This window comes from Electrophorus electricus, chromosome 20, assembly GCF_041902795.1.
Source record: "Electrophorus electricus isolate QZ-2024a chromosome 20, ASM4190279v1, whole genome shotgun sequence".
Lineage (NCBI taxonomy): Eukaryota > Metazoa > Chordata > Actinopteri > Gymnotiformes > Gymnotidae > Electrophorus > Electrophorus electricus.
Genome location: NC_137516.1, coordinates 4530043 through 4548286, shown reverse-complemented (window position 1 = coordinate 4548286; position 18244 = coordinate 4530043). Strand labels below are relative to the sequence as shown.

Here is an 18244-nt window from a genome sequence, read left to right as displayed (position 1 = left end):
AAGGAAAATTGGTAAGATTTCATTGCAAATGGTTTCAAGCACACAGCAAGCAAATGTGGATTTATAGAAAACTTTATTAGAAAAATCTTAAATTTATTATAAAATGACCCAAAACTCTGAACTAACACTAACAGAAAAAGCTTCAAGCGTCCAGGACAGAATGTGGTTTTCGTTAAACATACACAAACACATTCACATTAAGAACAGTCTTGGTAAAGCCTGCCAGCTACATCAGCTCAAGTTGGCCAGTACAACCTCAGTGCAGGCTGGATTTAACCTTTTATGCCCCCATACCAGCTGGACTCTGCAGCCAGTTACTTGCACTAACTGGTTTTAATATGCTCTAGTCCAGCACAGTGCCAGTCAAGCAAAACACTCTACAAACACGTTGGTCTTAGTTTGTCAACACTGAGCATTTTAGATGACGGCTTTCATGGCAAAAGAAGAAAGGGTATGGGGGATTAAGACAATAAAACAATGGCACCTTCATTTTTCTCATTATCAGTTAAACTGGGGCTTTCAAAATTCTTCCCCTTATTAGCCCTTTTGATGTTGTATAAGCTAGACCTTAACCCTTTCTAGGATATGGTCATTGCCCTTATCATTTACCTGAGACCCGTTAAAAGTTTCTTTGCTGAAATTCTGATTTGATTTGAGCTGTTCCTACATCAGACTACTAGGGCAGAGTGACCTTTGGTCTTTCCGCACCATGCTTACAAGCCCAGCCCAGGGTAAGTGGGCAGGCCCGGGGCAGCTGGAGCACGGGTAGACTGGGGGGCTCGAGTCTCTTACTTCTCCTCATCAGTGGCCATGTAGCACAGACACAGTTGGTCTTTCCCAAGCAGGACCACCGAGTCACCACTGCAATGCCAGAACAGGGACTGCACCTGAAACCCCCCTGTGAAACAGAGCAGCGGCAGGGAAACAGGAGAGTGCCATGCCTATCTCATCCCAGTTACTTCTTGGAGTAGTACTACATAGCTACATGTGTCACAGTGGTTTCCATTGAATTATCTGACCCAACACAGTGGTGCAAAGGTATCTGAGTCTAGCCTTTAGTCCAGTCTCTACTAAGGCATTAAGGAATTACACTACATTCAACTATAAGCCAGATGTTGTCTTTTACCTTCCACTGGCACTTTCACAGACACGCAGCCAGCCGGGGACCACAGGTAGAGCTTGGTGTTTCCGGTACAGAGGGCCAAGCGGGGCCTGCGGGGGTCCCAGGCAAAGAAGCGTACGGGGGCGGTCTGCTCCAGCACGGCTGTCGGGCCCAGCCTCTGCATGTCCCACACCCACACGCTCTGGGGCATGCAGTCTGCGGCGAGTTTGGCACGGTGTTAGCGAGTACGCCCTCGGGCCAGAGGCCATCCTAGACATCCCAGCAGTGCCCCTGCTGTAAACTCCCGATTAACAGGCCCACATCTAGCTGGCTCCACTGAGCCACACAAGACGACACACTTGTCGGGGGAGTTTTGCCTAGGAAGAATAAGCTCAGTGTGTGGAATAAAGGGGAATTACACAGCGGCCACAGCAGCAAATGTATCCGCATGCCAGACTGTGGGGCTGCCTGTGCTTCTGCTCACGGCTGACAGAACAGCCAAATGGGACAGGGGTCACTGAACAGGATATGGGCACATCTTATTGCAAAGGGTCCTTCTGCTTTTTCTCCTTACTTCTGACCTAACCTATTTATAAATAAGTTTTATTTAACTATTAATAAATGCATCTTAATTCAGGAAATGATCATGATGATTAGATGCTTACCATTTTTTGTTGCAAGGTAGCGATTGTCCACACTGAAAGCAATGGCAGATATTCCAATTTTGGGATTGGCACGGTCTGGATCAGGCTTTACCACTGGCACCTGCACTGGTAATGGAGGAATCTCATCTGAAACGAGGCAACGATGTGAGGCTGAATCAAACTGAAAGGAAAAGCAAAGGGTCATTTGCTATAACTCAAGTTTCTCACACACACACACACACACACACACACACACACACACACGTGAAGTGAATATAATTTATTATCTCACTACAATGGCACCTGTCAAGGGGTGAGAAATTAGACAGCAAGTGAACAGTTAGTTCTTGAAGCTGATGTGTTGGAAGGAGGAAAAATTGGCAAGTATCAGGATCTGAGTGACTGACTGACTGACAAGGGCCAAATTGTGATGGATAGTCAACTGGGTCAGAGCATCTCCAAACAGCAGGTCCTGTGGGGTGTTCCCATTGTGGAGTATTCTTTATCTACTAAAAGTGGAAGAACAATCAATGATCTGGAAACATGGTTATGGTGTTCCAAGGCTCAATGACACCCATGTGGAGCGAAGGCTATTCCAGCTGGTCTGATCCCACAGAAGAGCTACTGTAGCACAAACTACTGAAAACAATGTCCAAAAGGTGTCAACACACAGAGCATCGCAGCTTCTTGCCCCTTGTTCACCAACGAAAGCGCCTACAATGGGAAAGTGGAGAACCAGAACTGGACCATGGAGCAATGGAAGAAGGCGACCTGGTCTAATGAATCATGTTTTCTTTTACGTCTTGTGGACACCTGGGATGCAAGTCGGCAGACGCAGTGTGATGCCCTGTTCCGTGATCTGCTGGGAAACCTTGGGTCCTGGCATTCGTGTGGATATTACTTGGACGTGTACCGCCTGCCTAAACATTGTTACAGACCAAGTACACTCCTCTGTGGCAACAGTATACCATAATGCAGTGGCCTCTTTTCAGGATAATGCCTGCTCTGTGTATGTATGTTTACTGATACATGTGCGCACACACACACCACACCCACACACACACCACACCCATACCCACACCCACACCCACACCCACACACTGAACGGCGTAAAACGCAGAGCAGTGGTATGAAATCTAAAATCACTGTAAACATTTGTCGCCAGCGAAGAGTCTATGAATTTGTGCCATGCAGAAGGCATCCAGAGAAAGTGTGACAGTCAGCGTGGGTGGTTTTATGTTTTCAAGAGTGGAGGAGACGGCTTAGGGATGGGGATGTCATGTGAAAACAAGCCGCTAAGCGCTATGTTTTCGTTGGTAAGATTTATTCAGGGGGCATTCGCAGAACTCAGCCAATCGTCTGCTTACAGAAATAGTTGATCATCCTTGCTGTGCGCTGGAATTCGAAATGGCCCTGTCACCATGCCCAGCCTCCAGGCAACGGTCTCCAGTGAGACAGCACTGTCTGCATAGCACGTAATATTAGCACACACACTTCCCCTGCATGCACGCACGCACACACACACACACACATACAAAGTGCACGCTGGTAGCCCACAACAGTGTGCCAGAATGGAGGCCACAGATTACAAAAATACAAACCAAGGCATAAGGTTACTTGGGGTGATATATAATAGGTCAATAATATAGAACGACTAACGAATAACAATTAATCTATTATTAAGCCAGCTGTCATTTTATTACTTCCAACTAAAGCATCTGAATTGATATGTGGGTATAATAAAATGTTTAAATGCAGGGCATGTATTGTATCCTGGGCATGTCATGGGCTCTTGCTAGTCTCTCTCCTCCTTTTCTCTCCCTATAATCAACCCAGGGCAGCACTGACAGGTGGTGTTTTTCAGGAACATCGTATAATGAGTCTTACATTTGCTCTGAATGTCAAAGAGGGAGCTTTCCATGGCGATCTGTTGAATGGACAGATCTTCCGTGGGAATGACAGGCCTTTTCTCCACCTCCTTAAACACCACCTGATACCAACCAGAAGAGCCAGCACTTTAGAGGGACATGTGTCACTTAGCAATGGATGCTGAAAAATGCAGGATCTGCAGTCTTCCTGCATAAACCATGCAAATGAATGACTGATCCTCTATCCTGCTTCAAGAAGGCACATGTGAAATAGTGGACAATAGTAAGAGAGGAACAGCCTACAGCTTTGGAGTTGGTGATGGTGGGGTGGTGCTCAAACTCGGTGAGTTTCTTCCAGGTGATGTGGTTGAGGATCCGAACCTAGTGGAGAACACCAGCACAGACATCACTGCTTCAGAGAATCTATATACACTATATGTGCAGACACACACCCACCTACCCACACATATACAGACCCAATTTATAGAAACATTTATTCATTGGAAAGCTTGTAGATGAACGGTTAAAGACTACACCATCTGTTGGCAGGCACAGTTTGTGGTACCCAAATGCTTCACCAATGGTCAGTCTTGTGCCAGTGGATCATGGTGGGCTGGATATTTTTGGGTAGTTCTCAGCCCAGCAGTGACAGTCATGTAAAAAGTCCATCAACACTGCTGTACCCCATACACTAATACCAGTACGATATTCACTACCATGCTTCTTCGATTTCAGTGTTAAGAATGTCCCAGCAAGCAGATAATATCTGATCAGCAGTGGAAGCTATGGTCCGAAACCGACCAGTGATGAACAGGCTAGAGGGGTGTTAGCAAATTGTGAACAGCGACTGATGTACTAGAGTGTGTAACTACACCTATAAAAATAACCTCTAATATGTATCAGCTTGCCTATGAGAGAAGGTACAATGTAGCTGTTTTTTATTAAAGTGATCCAATCAAACAAACAACAAACATTTGTGTTGCCGTTAGGGAGGGTATTAAGTCTAGTTAATGCAAACTAGGCTCAACCTGGAAAACAATTAAAACACAAACAAAAACATGGTATATATCACTGAAACAAAACAAGCTCATGTGGATGTGCCCACTTTGCCCATCTGAAGCGGAGAGCCGTTTGTGTTTTCCATAAAGAAGTCCTACCTTCTCATCGTAGCTGCCGATAGCCAGGAACTGGCTACTGGGACTCCAGGCAACTGATTTGATTCCCAGTGACCATTCATATGCGCTGTACGTGGACAACAAACGCCCGTCCAGGGAATACAGCAGCATCTTGTACTACAGACACAGACATTTGCATCTATGTGAAAAATACAAGAAGGTACAAATGTCTTCCAAATGTATGCACAGCTGTTTACGACTACTGACCTTACAAGATCAGTAGTTGTAAACACATTGTACTAAAATGTACTGTTGGTTGTTTTCTGTTCTTGGTTATAGTATACACATGATCACAGGTAGATCCGTGTTTTGTTTTTTTCCTTCTTGAATATAACTCAAATAATTACAAATATTACTATTTCCCACAAACTGATGTAGATACAGAGAAGACAAATGCTGACCTCGAGACAGGAGTCCCATGCCGCAAGCACACAGCCGTTAGGTGACCACTCCACACCTGCCAGATCCTGCGTGTCTGTCTCAAAATGCTGCAGACAAGCACACTGTTAAGCACACTTACTAACACCCCCCATTAATGAGCATCGTAACATTCTTCCAGTGCTATCTTCACCCTGAAACTAGTCCATGCCAGGTGACTGGAAGGTAGAAATCTAGGGCTCGCCCTTTACTGTCCTGAAGGCCCAGAATGTCAGGGCACGTGCCCCGGACTGGGTTAAAGCCAAGGGATTTTCTTACCCTAAGCAGATGCCAGTCGTCACACACAAATACGCTAATGTAATCTTTGCAGTCTCGTCGCTCTGCTAGTGCCATATAGCGCCCGTCAGCACTGAAGTCCATTCCTGAAACACCAGACAATGCATCAAAAGATTATTAAAAAATAAATATTTGGACAGAGTTTGGACATGCTGCTCCCACTTTCATTTCTGTTTGTTTTATATACACATATACTGTGTACAGACATAGTGTTTTTGCGCCATTATCCTGCTTTAGATTAACTGAATCTCAGGCTTCATGTTGAAAATCACATGCACAATCTACAAAAATGCAACCCACAGAAATAAATAATTAAAATTTCATAATTAAAAATGATTTAAAATATGACTTAAATAACTAATGCTTTATGTATAGTAAAAAAGCAGTAATGAGATCAGAATTCTTATTGTGGCACATATCTTAAAAAAAAAACCATGCCACCAATTTTCAGCATTATCTTTCAGTCATGTGATACAAGTAGTAGCCCTGTCTATGGCAGATGCAACAAAGCCCTTAAAATGGACCAGCCAGACTTTGAGCAGTGTGTTCCACGGTGTTAGGCCAGGAACACTAAAGCTAATGCAGCCTCTGCTGAACAGAGTCCAGTGCCCAGAACACATCACTGCCTGCTAAAGTGGACAGACTGGTTATGAGGACTCTGTGACATTTAGTGAAGAGGGCACACCAGCTGTCAGCAAAAGCTCATACTCTGCTACAGGGCCAGGGCCAAATGTAAGGTCACAGGTCAGCCACTGCTATGACTCACAAATGGGAGGGGTCACTGTGACCCTCTACTGAAGTTTCCACCTTAAACCTTTAACATTAATGTGCACATGCGCACACACACACACCCACATGCAGACAGTGGTTCAGCCAGGCTTTTGTGCTACACTACAATGTTTACACTAGTCCTCATTCACACTCACTCACCTTTCTGGCAGGCCTTAGGGTACTTGATGTAGGACACAGATTTGTTGCAAAGAGACCAGACAGTGACTCTCAGCTGTGAAGGTAAAGGCCAAACAAATACATTTTAAAAATAAGTAAATAAGTAAATAAATAAATAAATAAATATTTAAAAAGCAGGAAAACAAACAATCTGTATTCTCTCTCAACTTTCACCAAAACGCTTCAAACACAAAACATTGACAAGGCTTAGATGACAATTATGAATTGGTATCCTAGATGACACCAAACGATGGACGTATTCACATAGACATTATGTATAATCGTGTGTAATTATGTAAAAACATTAGGCCAAGCAGGATCATTTTTCAAGATCATGCAACTCACAACGAAGACATAATGGAAAACATGGCATTATCTTAGTTTAAACATGGCTCAGTGAGAAGTGATTAATGCAATACTATTAACAACCCCATTATTAATGCTGCCAATAAAACTAAAGGAGAGGTGCAAGAAAAGCGCTCTCATCAATTACTCCAATACCATTCTTCCCATTCTGTGACCTGAACAGCAAAAGCCCATAGAGAAGTATTAAGGATCCAGCTGCGATCCTGAGGAAAGCCAGGAGGAATGAAGTGATGAGGATATGAAGGAAAGCCTTTGTGGATTAATGGCACAGGAGAGCCAGGCCAGGGGCAAGGCTAGATGTCCCTCAACACAGGGCATACGAGCTGGCACTGAACGTTAACCCATTGTTATTAATTACAGTGTTCTTAGAAACCCAAATATTATTACATACTTACAAATATTAAATGTCATGCTAATCCACAAGTGTTAGGCCTACTTCAAATCAGAATAAAGAGTAAGTGGTCTGCTGGAAGCTGTCACTATATGGAATCCCAGGGGGATGCAGGATATTCATTACTGCTAGAAGAGAACCGAAAAATGACAAGGACACACAAAAACTTGACAAAAGACAAAAGAAGTGTTAGTGTCACTGGGTTTTACAGAGCTTCACAGACAGGGCAGCATGCCAAAGGATGGATGCACAGGTTTAGAAACACTAAAAATAACATGCAGTATCTTGTCCTCAAACAGATACTTGGTCTACCAGACACTTTAAGTAACGAGAGTCTGCAGTACCAGCGGCAAAACATGAAAGTGTCCACTGGTTGACTGCAGGGAAGCTGAGAAGAAGAAGAAAAAAAAAGTGTGTGTTAAAACTGATCATCAGAGCATGAACTAGGGCCTGCTTCTCTCAGAAATTAGTTCAATCACCCTGAATGCTGATGTGATGGGTCACACAAGCTACAAACATAAACCTTCAAATTACAGAACCATCTGTGCCTTCACAGAAACACTGACAGCATATAGCAACATGAAATGACAGTTGTGAATAACTTTGGACATTGGAAAAGAACCCAATTAATTAATTTAAATAAAATGTTATTTAAGTTCAATAACCACTGTCACAGCCAATTATAGATGTCACCTCTTATTCATGGGAATATACTTTGATATACCCCAAATGATCCGATAATGTATCATGAGAGAAGTAGTAGTGACCCTCACACACTAGATTCTAGATTCTACCCCAAAATATGAAGACTAGGGCCAGCTAGCACAGGCACGACCCAACCATGAACCATGACTGTGATCGGGAGGAAAACTCGGCTTACCTTAGTATAACCATAGCCTTAGGTCAAAAATGTCTGGATGGACTGCATGCCCAAGTAATGAGGACATGGCTCACAGTGCTGCACAGTACAGTGAACTGAACTAGCCACTGTTCAACATGGAGAATACCTGGAAACAGCAATCCCAGCTGTCTTCTGTGGTATGGCTTGTCATCAAGTTAAAAAAAGCAAGCAAATAAACAAAACTGTGACTGAAGAGAGTCCTTTTCAGAGATGGAGAAAGCATCATGAAGGGTTTCAAATGATGATTTCAAGATGTTTTTTTCCCCTGGCAGAAGAGAGAATTTAGTTTAAATGTTATTTAATTAAATGTTAGCTAGCTAGCTTGCTACCCAAAAATATCAAGCCAGATTCCCCTACTGTTGTCTTAGTTAGCTAGGTATTGAGGACGCTTGCTTACTACAGTTACAGGGCTTTCCCCTAGATAAATTTGGACAACTAACTATACTATATGGCTAGAAGTATGTGGACATCCCTGAGGTGTTTCAGCCACACCCACTGCAAACAGGTGTATAAACTGAAGCACATAGGCAGAGAATCTTTTGGCAATATAATGGGAAGATCTGTGATTTTAAATGTGGAGCCATCACAGAGTGCCACCTTTGCCACAAGTCAGTTCTTGACATTTCTGTCCTGCTAGAGCTGCCCCAGTCAACTATAAGCGCTGTAATTACTGTGAAACGTAAGCAACCAGGACCAACAACAGCTGCCACAAAGCTGCAGACCATGGACCTTCACAAAGCGACTCCATCTTAATGCCCACGGTTTTGGAATCGGATGTCCAACAAGCTAGAATATTGTGTATATATATGTGTATGTGTATATATGTGTGTGTATATATATATATATATATATATATATATATATATATATATATATATATATATATATATATATATATATATATATAATGGTTAGATGTCCACATGAGTGTTCCTACATGAGTTGGTTATTTATATGCTTCCACCAAAAATGTCCAAATCTCCAAACTCGCATAGTACTGCTTTAACTTTAGTGCAGTCCTTGTAGCCACAACAGCCAGTAACCAGACACTAATGAAATGTAACATTAGCCAGGTCTTCTGCTAAGCAGTGACGCATTAAGTAAATCAGTCAATTGGTATAAATGTGTCCCACCAAGTATGAATGGAGTGCAGGAGAATGGAGTGCAAAGCCCTCAAATGCTTTTTGAAGCCCATTTACTTAATCTGGAGTGTACCCCTCTCCTACAAAGCTTCTTGGCATACTATGAAACACTAAACTAAACTTGTCTAATGACCAAGAGCTTCACGTGGCTTCATGAGAGCAGTTTGGCTTCCCAAAAGTGGCAGAATCTCATGTGTACAAGCCTAAAGCCATAATGATAACTGTGCAGCCTTCAAAGCCTTGCCTCCATGCCTGTGCTTACGTTGTGCATGAGCACAGAGGTATCTTGACACCAGCTATCGAGCTACTACACTTCCCCGTTCTCAGTAAGTGCTATTATATCTAAATAACCATGAATCTTCTGTAAGCATCTGCATGTTGGTACAGACCTAAATGCTTACAACAGGGTTTTTTTTTTTTTCCCATGCTCCCCTGCTGTTCTCCGTGCTGAGCTCAAGGCCTGGATGGACACCTGATGAGCATCAGCTGCGCTCTCTCCCATGGCGATCTGTCCTCACCCCTGGATGGACTGAGCCAGGCCCTAGTGCTGTGTCTCACCAACACCTCCAAACATCACCTCTCTCCACCCCAGCTCTGTGGACTGCCGCATCAGGGGATGTCCCCTCCCATCACGGCCGGCGGGACAGGGCTGCCCGGTATAGCTGAAACCTTAGACTGTGCAGACAGTGGAGGAGTAGGTGGAAGATGTTTCTCTGCGTGTTGCCATGCACGCCTTTGGCATGAGGGAGCTGGTGAGGCTTGTGCCTTCATCCGTGCAGTGTGCCAAATGAGGCAGCCGCGCATCAACACTGAGAGTCTGAAGCCACAGAAGAACATTCAGTACCACGACAGCTGCAGCACCCAGTTATTAGTAAAACAAGACCACAGCATTAAGGTCAAACCCAGTGTCAACTGCTATTGATCAATATGGCTGTAAGTAGAAAGTACAGTCCAACTATAGAAGATAAAAAGTAAAGTGATGGAATGATGCAGCTCTTAACTGATCATTTTTTAAGGCACACACTGTAAAACATATACAGAAATCAAATGAATCAATATGATTAATGTTTGGAAAAACCCCTTTGTATGCTAGAAGCTTGAGTGACAACTCAAAGAATCTTTACATAGACCTGTCTGTCGGCAGAAGATTAGGTCAGGGCATTCCACATCAGAAACCATTTTTAAAACGTTCCAGTCCCAATTCTCCTGTTACAGACCCGATTCATGACTGCATCTGATACAGGCGGCCAGCCGTGCTGAGGGGGCGGGAGATACCATCGTTAAACTGTCGCGGCTGCCTAGGCCAGCAGATTTCTGATAGTTCACCATCAAAATGCTAAGCATTAGCCACAGCCCGAAGGACCCCGGCTGGCGGGCATTGTTGGTAGGATCCCAAACAATGTTGGACCATTTGAATAGTGCAGTATTCACCGCTGGCCTTGAGTTTCTTCTTTCCTGAGCCACTTATCAGCACTCAGCAAACACATGGATTAATCGTAACACCTGGAACAAAGTGTGAGCTCCATCCTAATCATGCTGGTGCCTTCAAGCTGAGATGGAGCTGTTCCAAAGTAACTCCAGCTGGGCTTCCACCATTTGCACCATGAAGAAAATGCCAGGCCTACTTTTATAGACTATACACTTTGGCAGGCTGAAGACTTTTTGATTGACACAGCATGTTGTCTTGGCTCAGATTCCCATCAGATCATGGAAAAAAAAAAAAAAAAAAAAAAGCAGTCAGCTTTAATCATAAATTACGATTTTGTTCTAATAACCAATCTTGTCCTTATGCTTAGGCTCTATAACTGTGTAGAGTTTTCTTCTTGGCTGACACCTATAGCCAACCACCTTTTAGACTGAAAATGTTTCAGAACTAACTGTAAATTACTACTGGAGTTTGCAATTAACAAATTATTATTAATAAAATATTACATTCCATTTTGTTGATTACCTGTTGCCTACTTTAAAAAGGCAGGACAAGGCAAGGTAGGTTTATTTATATTTCAGACAAAAGGCAATTAAAGTAATTTACAAATTAAAGCATACAAATATTTTATTTAATTAGAAAATTTAAGAAGCATTATGAAATAATGAAATTAAAAATATTTTATCACATTATATTACAAATATTTGATGATAGCAGGCTGTTTTCCTGCTTATTTTATTATAATTAATGAAGGTGAGAATTTAACCTAGTAGAACACAGATTTCCAATTATGCTTTTAGGTCTTAGAATCACAGATTAAAGATGTACACTAATTTGTTTCTCATTGCTCCCAAACACCATAACCACCGTTTTGTCACTATGTAACTAAGGAAACTTTGCCTTATCCAGTTATTTATATTCTCCTAACATAGACCGTGTGAGAGCTACCCTGAGCTACAAGCATCAGGCGGCATTTACATGTTACCTACATAACTGGTGGGAGCTGAACCATTTGAGGACTGCTCCTCTTATGTCTTCTGTGATCTATAGCATCATATGCAGCACTAAGATCTGTTAACACCAGAAGTGACATTTTACCAGAGAAGGTATTCAGGCATATGTTATTTAATACCTTTGTAAAAGGTAGGCCCAATACTATGGTGAGGTCACAGCCTTGACTAATTTTTTTTTCTTTTTCTTTTTCTTTTCCAAGAGATGAGACTATGTATCCCTGTTTAATTCAAAGTTAAAAGAAGTCTTTGTTTATAGATGTCAGTGTACCTGAAATTTGTTTTTTCTCCACTTACACTCAGCTTTCCTGCACTTTCTTTTTAGGATTTGTACTGTCATTTCTCCACAGAGCTTTCTCTTTGACTGAAGTCTTCTTGGTCTTTACCAGTGCATCACCATCTATGGCCTTCATTCATTTTAAGATGAAACGATCCACGATTACATTATCAGTGTCTGCATGTATGGGTGGAGACATAACTATTGCCTCCATAAACTGATCATTTTTATGTACTTTTTTAAAAAACAAGCTGTTTTGAGTACTCAAAGAAACCATTCGTATTCATTCATTCATTCATTCATTCATTTTCTAAACTTGTTTAATCCAATCATGGCAGTCCTTTATAGGGCACACGTGCACACACACAGCCACTCACTCACAGTGGGCTAATTCAGAGATGCCAATCGACCCAACACACGTCTTTGGAATGTAGGGGGAAACCGGAGCACCCAGAGGAAACCCACGCATACACTGGGAGAGCAAACCACACAGGCACACAAGGCCACCATCACACACCCAGGTCACTGCAGCTGTGAGGCTCGAAGGAATCAATACATTTTAAAAGGATCAGAAATCCTTAACAATAATGTTAAAAGTCTTAAGGTCCTTACTAAACCAAATCCAGCCCAAAACGTATGTAGGCTTACTTATATGTTGAGACCAAAAGGATCAAATAAAGGTGGCATTACTATCCTTAACATTCACTTAGATAATGCCAATGTCACCACTTATGATGAACCACCTGAGAAAACTCGTAGTACTTCAAGTCATCAATGAACTTTGCACAGTATTTCAGGTCTGTAAATTGTTAAAAATAAAATTCTGGAGCACATTTCAGTATATAACAGAGCCACTCAAAAGAAAGTTGCAAAGACCTTCTGCATGAGAATGCTTCTGTAGAAAACAGCCACTACACCTCCATACTTCTGTAAGACACATTGCATCTAGTTTGTATAACTGTATGAAAGCATTTACAAAGAAAGATTTGTTGCACAGAAATCTGATGTTAAGAGCTACCTTTGTTCTGGTAACAGAAGATCCTTTGTCAACCTGAGTTTGGTGTGCTACACATCAGAGTAGACAGCGTTACTAGTTGAAACTGTCTTATATATTCCTAATTAAAACAACAGCATACAAACACTACTAATTAAACAAGCAGCACCTCATGGATGCTCTTACAAAATTTCCATTGTTTTCTACACTTTCCAACTCTAATGTTGTAATGAACTTTTTGTTATCTGTTCAGGCACAAAAGGCACTTTTTCAATAACTAACCAAATGACCTACTGATGAAATTTCTTTGTCATAGTCACAGTACTGTTAAAAATAATTGCAATAACCTTTGTAAGAATCAGACCACCCTATGCAATGTACTGGAAGAAGTAGAGGCACTCAACCTAAGCCTTTCACCCTAGCTCATGTAGAGGGACAGCTTCCTATCGTGCATCACTGTGGTGGAACCAGGATGACAATATCTACTGCTCAGAACTAAGGCACATTATATGCATCACATCAGAGTAGTATATCTGGACTGCTCTGAGTCTGAGTGTTAAAAATCCATTATTCCAGTCAATGTAGAGCTCCTTTCTCAGAAAACACCATGGCCCCAGTATTCAAAAGTAATCTAATACAATTTTCTCTATCTGTTTGAATAAAATCTTGAAAACGGGTTGTTCAAAAAGGGGGGGGGGGGGGGCGGGAATTGTGAAATATCAGATTAGCTGACATAATACAGTATTGGTTTTGATCAAACCCTCAGTACATGTTGATCAAACTAGGATTGGGAAAGGGATGCCTTTAATCAGAAAAAATTATCTGGATTATCCTGATCCCATCAGGAGGGTGAATTCAGGGTGGCCTGCAGGAACAGAATGTAATAAAACTTTTAAATTGGTCAAACAATACAAAATGTATTATGTAGTACATATACACTCCAGGACAAAAAAGTGCCAAACCCAAATAAGCTTTTAACAGTCTCAACAAAAAATAACTGGATTTTTTAAAAAAACAAAAAAACACACACCTTAGGCATGCTTTGAATGGTATTTTATATAAATTGTAAAAAATCTTTCTGATTTTATATTTTGTACAAGACAATGCAAGTGTACATTTGTATGAGATTATGTAAGGGAATTTCCCTGCTTCCAGCTTGTCACCTCAACAGTTCACTGTAGCAAAGAGCAGTAACAAGCAAACAGTGGCCCAGGTCTCAGGAGAACAGTGATTTAGTTCTTGTTCATTTTCTGACCAGTGATTTGATGATTTGGGATCACTGGGTTTGGCTCCCCTTTTTTGCCCAGGCATGTACATTTGTTTGTTGTCATTTGGTTTTTGTGAATCAGATGAGGGGTCTGAATGTTTAACAGAAACAGGAAATGGAAGGGGACCTTTGTGTTATTGTATTGTGATGTTTTCTGTCTCTTCAAATAAAAACACTTAAAAGTGACCCCATTTTGGCTGTTTTACATTCTTTACATTTAAGAGCACAGGTAATCCAGATTTGGTAATCTTGAAGTCTGCAACTGGATCAGGGTGCTCCAATCCAAAAAACAGAACCAGAAAAAAAACATAGTAAAAACCAGTAAACTGGATTCCTGGATAGCAAAACATGGGATTTCCAATGTGGATAATTCTGATCCAGATGAAACTTTTTAACAACTGTACACATTTGATTAATTTCTCTGCAGAGGAGATTCCATGGCTGCCATAGAAGTAACAGATTTTCAGTAATCTTTACAGATAGCTGTGGAATTGCTCCCGTGAGCCTAGCCTCCTATGAGTGAACATATACACAGAGATTATTATAATCCAACTGCTACCACAGTGCTGTCAGATGCAATCACACACAAAATTGTGGCGATGTATCCCCATCGGCCCATGGATAAACTGCCCGAAAGAGAGCAGAGAACACACACAGGGTGTAACAACACCAGGCAGCTGTTCCTAAACAAGTTAAATTAGCACCCTGTTTATGGGTATCGTGAAACCAAAAGTCTTGACACGCACACCAGATCAGGCAAACCTTAATGAATTCTTGTCCAGGGTGAAGGTGATGACTGAACTCTAAACCTCTCACTTACGGACAAACAGTCCCAACACCGCAATGTGATTTTCATTAACAGGTTCTCCATTTACACAGGAGCTTCCCAATGCCCCAACACAGCCTAATGTATTCCAGTCCAATAACTTGCAATCACCAGCCAATACCAATTCAGCACTGGTGATTCCACCCATTTAAAACAAGCACAAAACATCCTTACAGTTTACCCAAGCAAGTAAATGGACACGCTATGCGGAAGAAGAAGGACAGCGTCTCTGTGCGATTGCTCGCGGGTGAGAGACGCGAGCCCTGGAGGAGGAATGCCACAGGCGAGTAGACACCACGTCAGCCCCCCCATTCCCAGACACAGCTGCTCTCCATCTCAGCACCTGTCAGTGAGTCTCGGAGTCAAGTTCAGGCAGCAGCCGGCTCCTGACCTGGCGTTCAGCCCGAAAGTAACCCGAAAGGGCAGAAGCCGAAGAATGGGAAGCAAGAGATGGAGATGGAAGGAGAGATGAAGCACAGGAGAGAGCACTTTTGAGCTTTATTCTGAAAAACCCACACAGCCTTTTTCTCTTTTGTGGACAGTTCATAAAACACTCTGACTCAGCATAACCTTCCAACTTGTACTATATTTAACCTTGTGTGCATTCAGGGAGTAATCCTACCACTTCACCAAACAGCAGAGGAGCAAAGGTTAAGTAAAAGAAACCTGAGGGTAAATTCAATTTAAAGTCAATTAAAACAGTCATTTTGGACTGCTAAGTATAATATAAAAGACATTATAAAGTTTTTGAATTTTTGGGGGTAATTATGAAGCACACCATTAAATAATGCTTTTAGAGATTTAATCTCATATTTTAAAATGGGGTTTTTTGTTGTCTTGTTTGGGTGTTTATGTTTCTGGCTGATTCTGTTAAGACTGCTTTGCAGGTCTTCCCCAGGAACCAGAATGGCTCACATCACCCAGAGGTAAATAACCCTTACATGTAATACTGCAGTGATTAGTGCAGGTTTGCCTCATTCACCTGCTTGTAAATTGTCATGCTGTAGTGAACTCTATCCAGGCTCTGCACATATTTCAGGGCTCTGTGTCCTGCGAGAGGTTATTTGAGGGATTAAGCCCTGGTCCACCCGACTCCCTGCTATTTTCAGGTTCTTAGTTACGGGCAGCAACAGTTGACACAGCGCGGGATGGCCTCCTCCTGACTTCACACTTACATGGAACTCTGTGGTGTTGAGAATGTGACGTCCGTCTGGACTCCAGCGTGAGGAGACTAGTCCGATTGAGCCCTCGTCTATCTTACAGTGCCAGTCTGGCTGCTCTAGAGACCACACCTGCAGAACAGAGAGAGAGAAAACGAGAGCAAGAGAGAGAGCAATGCACACAGGCACACGCATACACAAACACATTCGCCAGTAAGAATCCTTCTGTTCCCAAGTTCCACGTCACCTGCCCTCTATTGTTTGGAACAAAATGAAGGACTGGCACTGGCTACCTCTGCAAAGGTAAGACATTGGTTTGTTTGTCTGAAAAAACAACACTGGGCTGACTTACATTTTTGGAGTTTTCACATTAATTTAAGCCTTCAAAGTAAATACAGACACACTGAACCAACTGCAGCAGGGAAGTGATTTAATGCTTTAAATCAATTTGATACAAGGCATTAATATGGTATTAATGACATTTCCAATGTAGAACAAAAACAATCTGGTAGAAAAGCAGTTCCAGAAAATAATTCATAATTATTTCAGAATTTAATTGACTAACTTAATTGGCTGACTGAGTCCAGTCTACCTAGTGACTTCCCACTATAAGATGGAGAATGTGCAGGAGGCGGTGCACGGATCTGAATACCTGTACCAGTCCTCTTTTGTACATGGCACAGAGGATGAAGAGTGAATCTGAAGACCACTCCATGCTGGCCACCTGGTCCAGGCAGGTGTACAGCTGCAAGATCTGCAGTGTGTTGACATCACGCACCACCAATCTGTACTGAACACAGGTAGCCTAGAAGGCAAGAGAGGGGTATTACTGAAACAGTGACCCACCTCAGTCGCTTCCGCTGCTCAGAGGGGTTTCAGCTCTGTTCAGCATGTAACAATTCTGCGTATTCTATACATTTTACCCAGCAGTGGTTAAAGTATAGTTTGTGTTGCATTTTTGTTTTTTAATTATAATTTTATATTTTCTGGGATGTTTAAGTAGCATAAAATGAATGGTTAGATTTTATTTCGTACCAAATATTTTCCATCCGGTGAAACTTTGCACAGCTGGTTGGACTGCTTGAAGACCTCTGAGAAATTCATGCCACAGCACCCCTTGGTATCCGTTGCTGTGATTGTCAAAGACTAAGAATTATGTTATTAATAAAATATTTATTTTATTAATAGCATATCTACCGACAGATACTGCTTAGAATAACAAAAACTTATTTGTTCAGTCTTCCGACAAGTCCAACTGAAACGGCAGAAAAACACCCAAGTTGTGCTTGGACGCCCCTGAAGTAACGCTAGTTGTCTGATCCAACACATGATGGCGCCACTTTAACTTTACCGAAGTAGACGCTTTTTTCCTGTCATGCCTTCCAAACCCCATTTCTTTCGTGCTTTTGGCAAGTGTTTAACGGAGGTTTGATGGACTTTTTGCACTTTAGACAATAATTAGCTTACTAGTTAAAGGCATACCGTCTTCTTTAGTAAAAGCTACCAAAAAGCGCTCAAATTTACATCTTATGGCTAAGCCAGCCAGCATCACTGGTCCAGTAGACCCTCACCACCTCCACCAGTAAGCTAGGATAGCTAGGATACCTGCTGGTGGTTAGTTAGACTGCTCATTCAGGGGTGCACTTACCAGCCACCTCCATCCATAGCTACTAAGCCAGCTCACCTAAGTGCCGTTATCAGATTTCATATCCTAGCTAACGTTAGAATTCATGGCTAGCTAAATAACCAAATGAACTAAGTGGCCAACAATCTAACAACTTAAAATTGTTCACGTTATACATATTTTTCTTGCATTTTACCTTATTATGCTGGAATAGCTGATTCTGCCGTGAAGTTTTGCGTTGTAAACGTTTGTTTTCTTCGACTAAACTATTATTCGACGTCAAACCGTTTGCCACTTGACGGTTAGGACGGTTATCGCTGCTGCTGCTGCTGCTTCTTCTTCTGTGGATTGTTGTGGAAATTAGTCGCGTGCAGGAAACGTCATAGATTTGTGTCGACTACAACCAATC

The 18244-nt window shown here is 42.1% G+C and overlaps 2 protein-coding genes across 4 annotated transcripts in view; one reads left to right on the top strand and one right to left on the bottom strand.

Moving 5' to 3' along the window:
- Positions 1-54: 54 nt before the first annotated feature.
- Positions 55-18174, bottom strand: wrap73 (WD repeat containing, antisense to TP73). Of its 3 annotated transcripts, none has more exons than XM_027011292.3 (13): positions 18032-18174; positions 17247-17357; positions 16864-17016; positions 16227-16343; positions 6434-6506; positions 5486-5589; positions 5191-5277; positions 4772-4906; positions 3918-3995; positions 3634-3736; positions 1768-1893; positions 1127-1318; positions 55-898 (listed from the first exon to the last, which is right to left on the bottom strand). In XM_027011292.3, exons 2-13 carry the CDS (start codon positions 17313-17315, stop codon positions 789-791), a joined length of 1347 nt encoding a protein of 448 aa, XP_026867093.1. In that variant the 5' UTR covers positions 17316-17357; positions 18032-18174; the 3' UTR covers positions 55-788. The 3 variants fall into 3 exon arrangements, with proteins under 3 accessions (XP_026867093.1, XP_026867092.1, XP_081559117.1); XM_027011291.3 differs by having other exon boundaries at positions 17247-17341; XM_081702991.1 differs by lacking the exon at positions 55-898 and having other exon boundaries at positions 1183-1479; positions 17247-17341.
- Positions 16305-18244, top strand: part of tp73 (tumor protein p73) — a 29507-nt gene continuing 27567 nt past the window's right edge. The window contains exon 1 of the mRNA XM_081702989.1: positions 16305-16514. Coding sequence (XP_081559115.1) covers positions 16483-16514 — 32 coding nt within the window. The 5' untranslated portion in view covers positions 16305-16482. The remainder of the gene's footprint in view (positions 16515-18244) is intronic.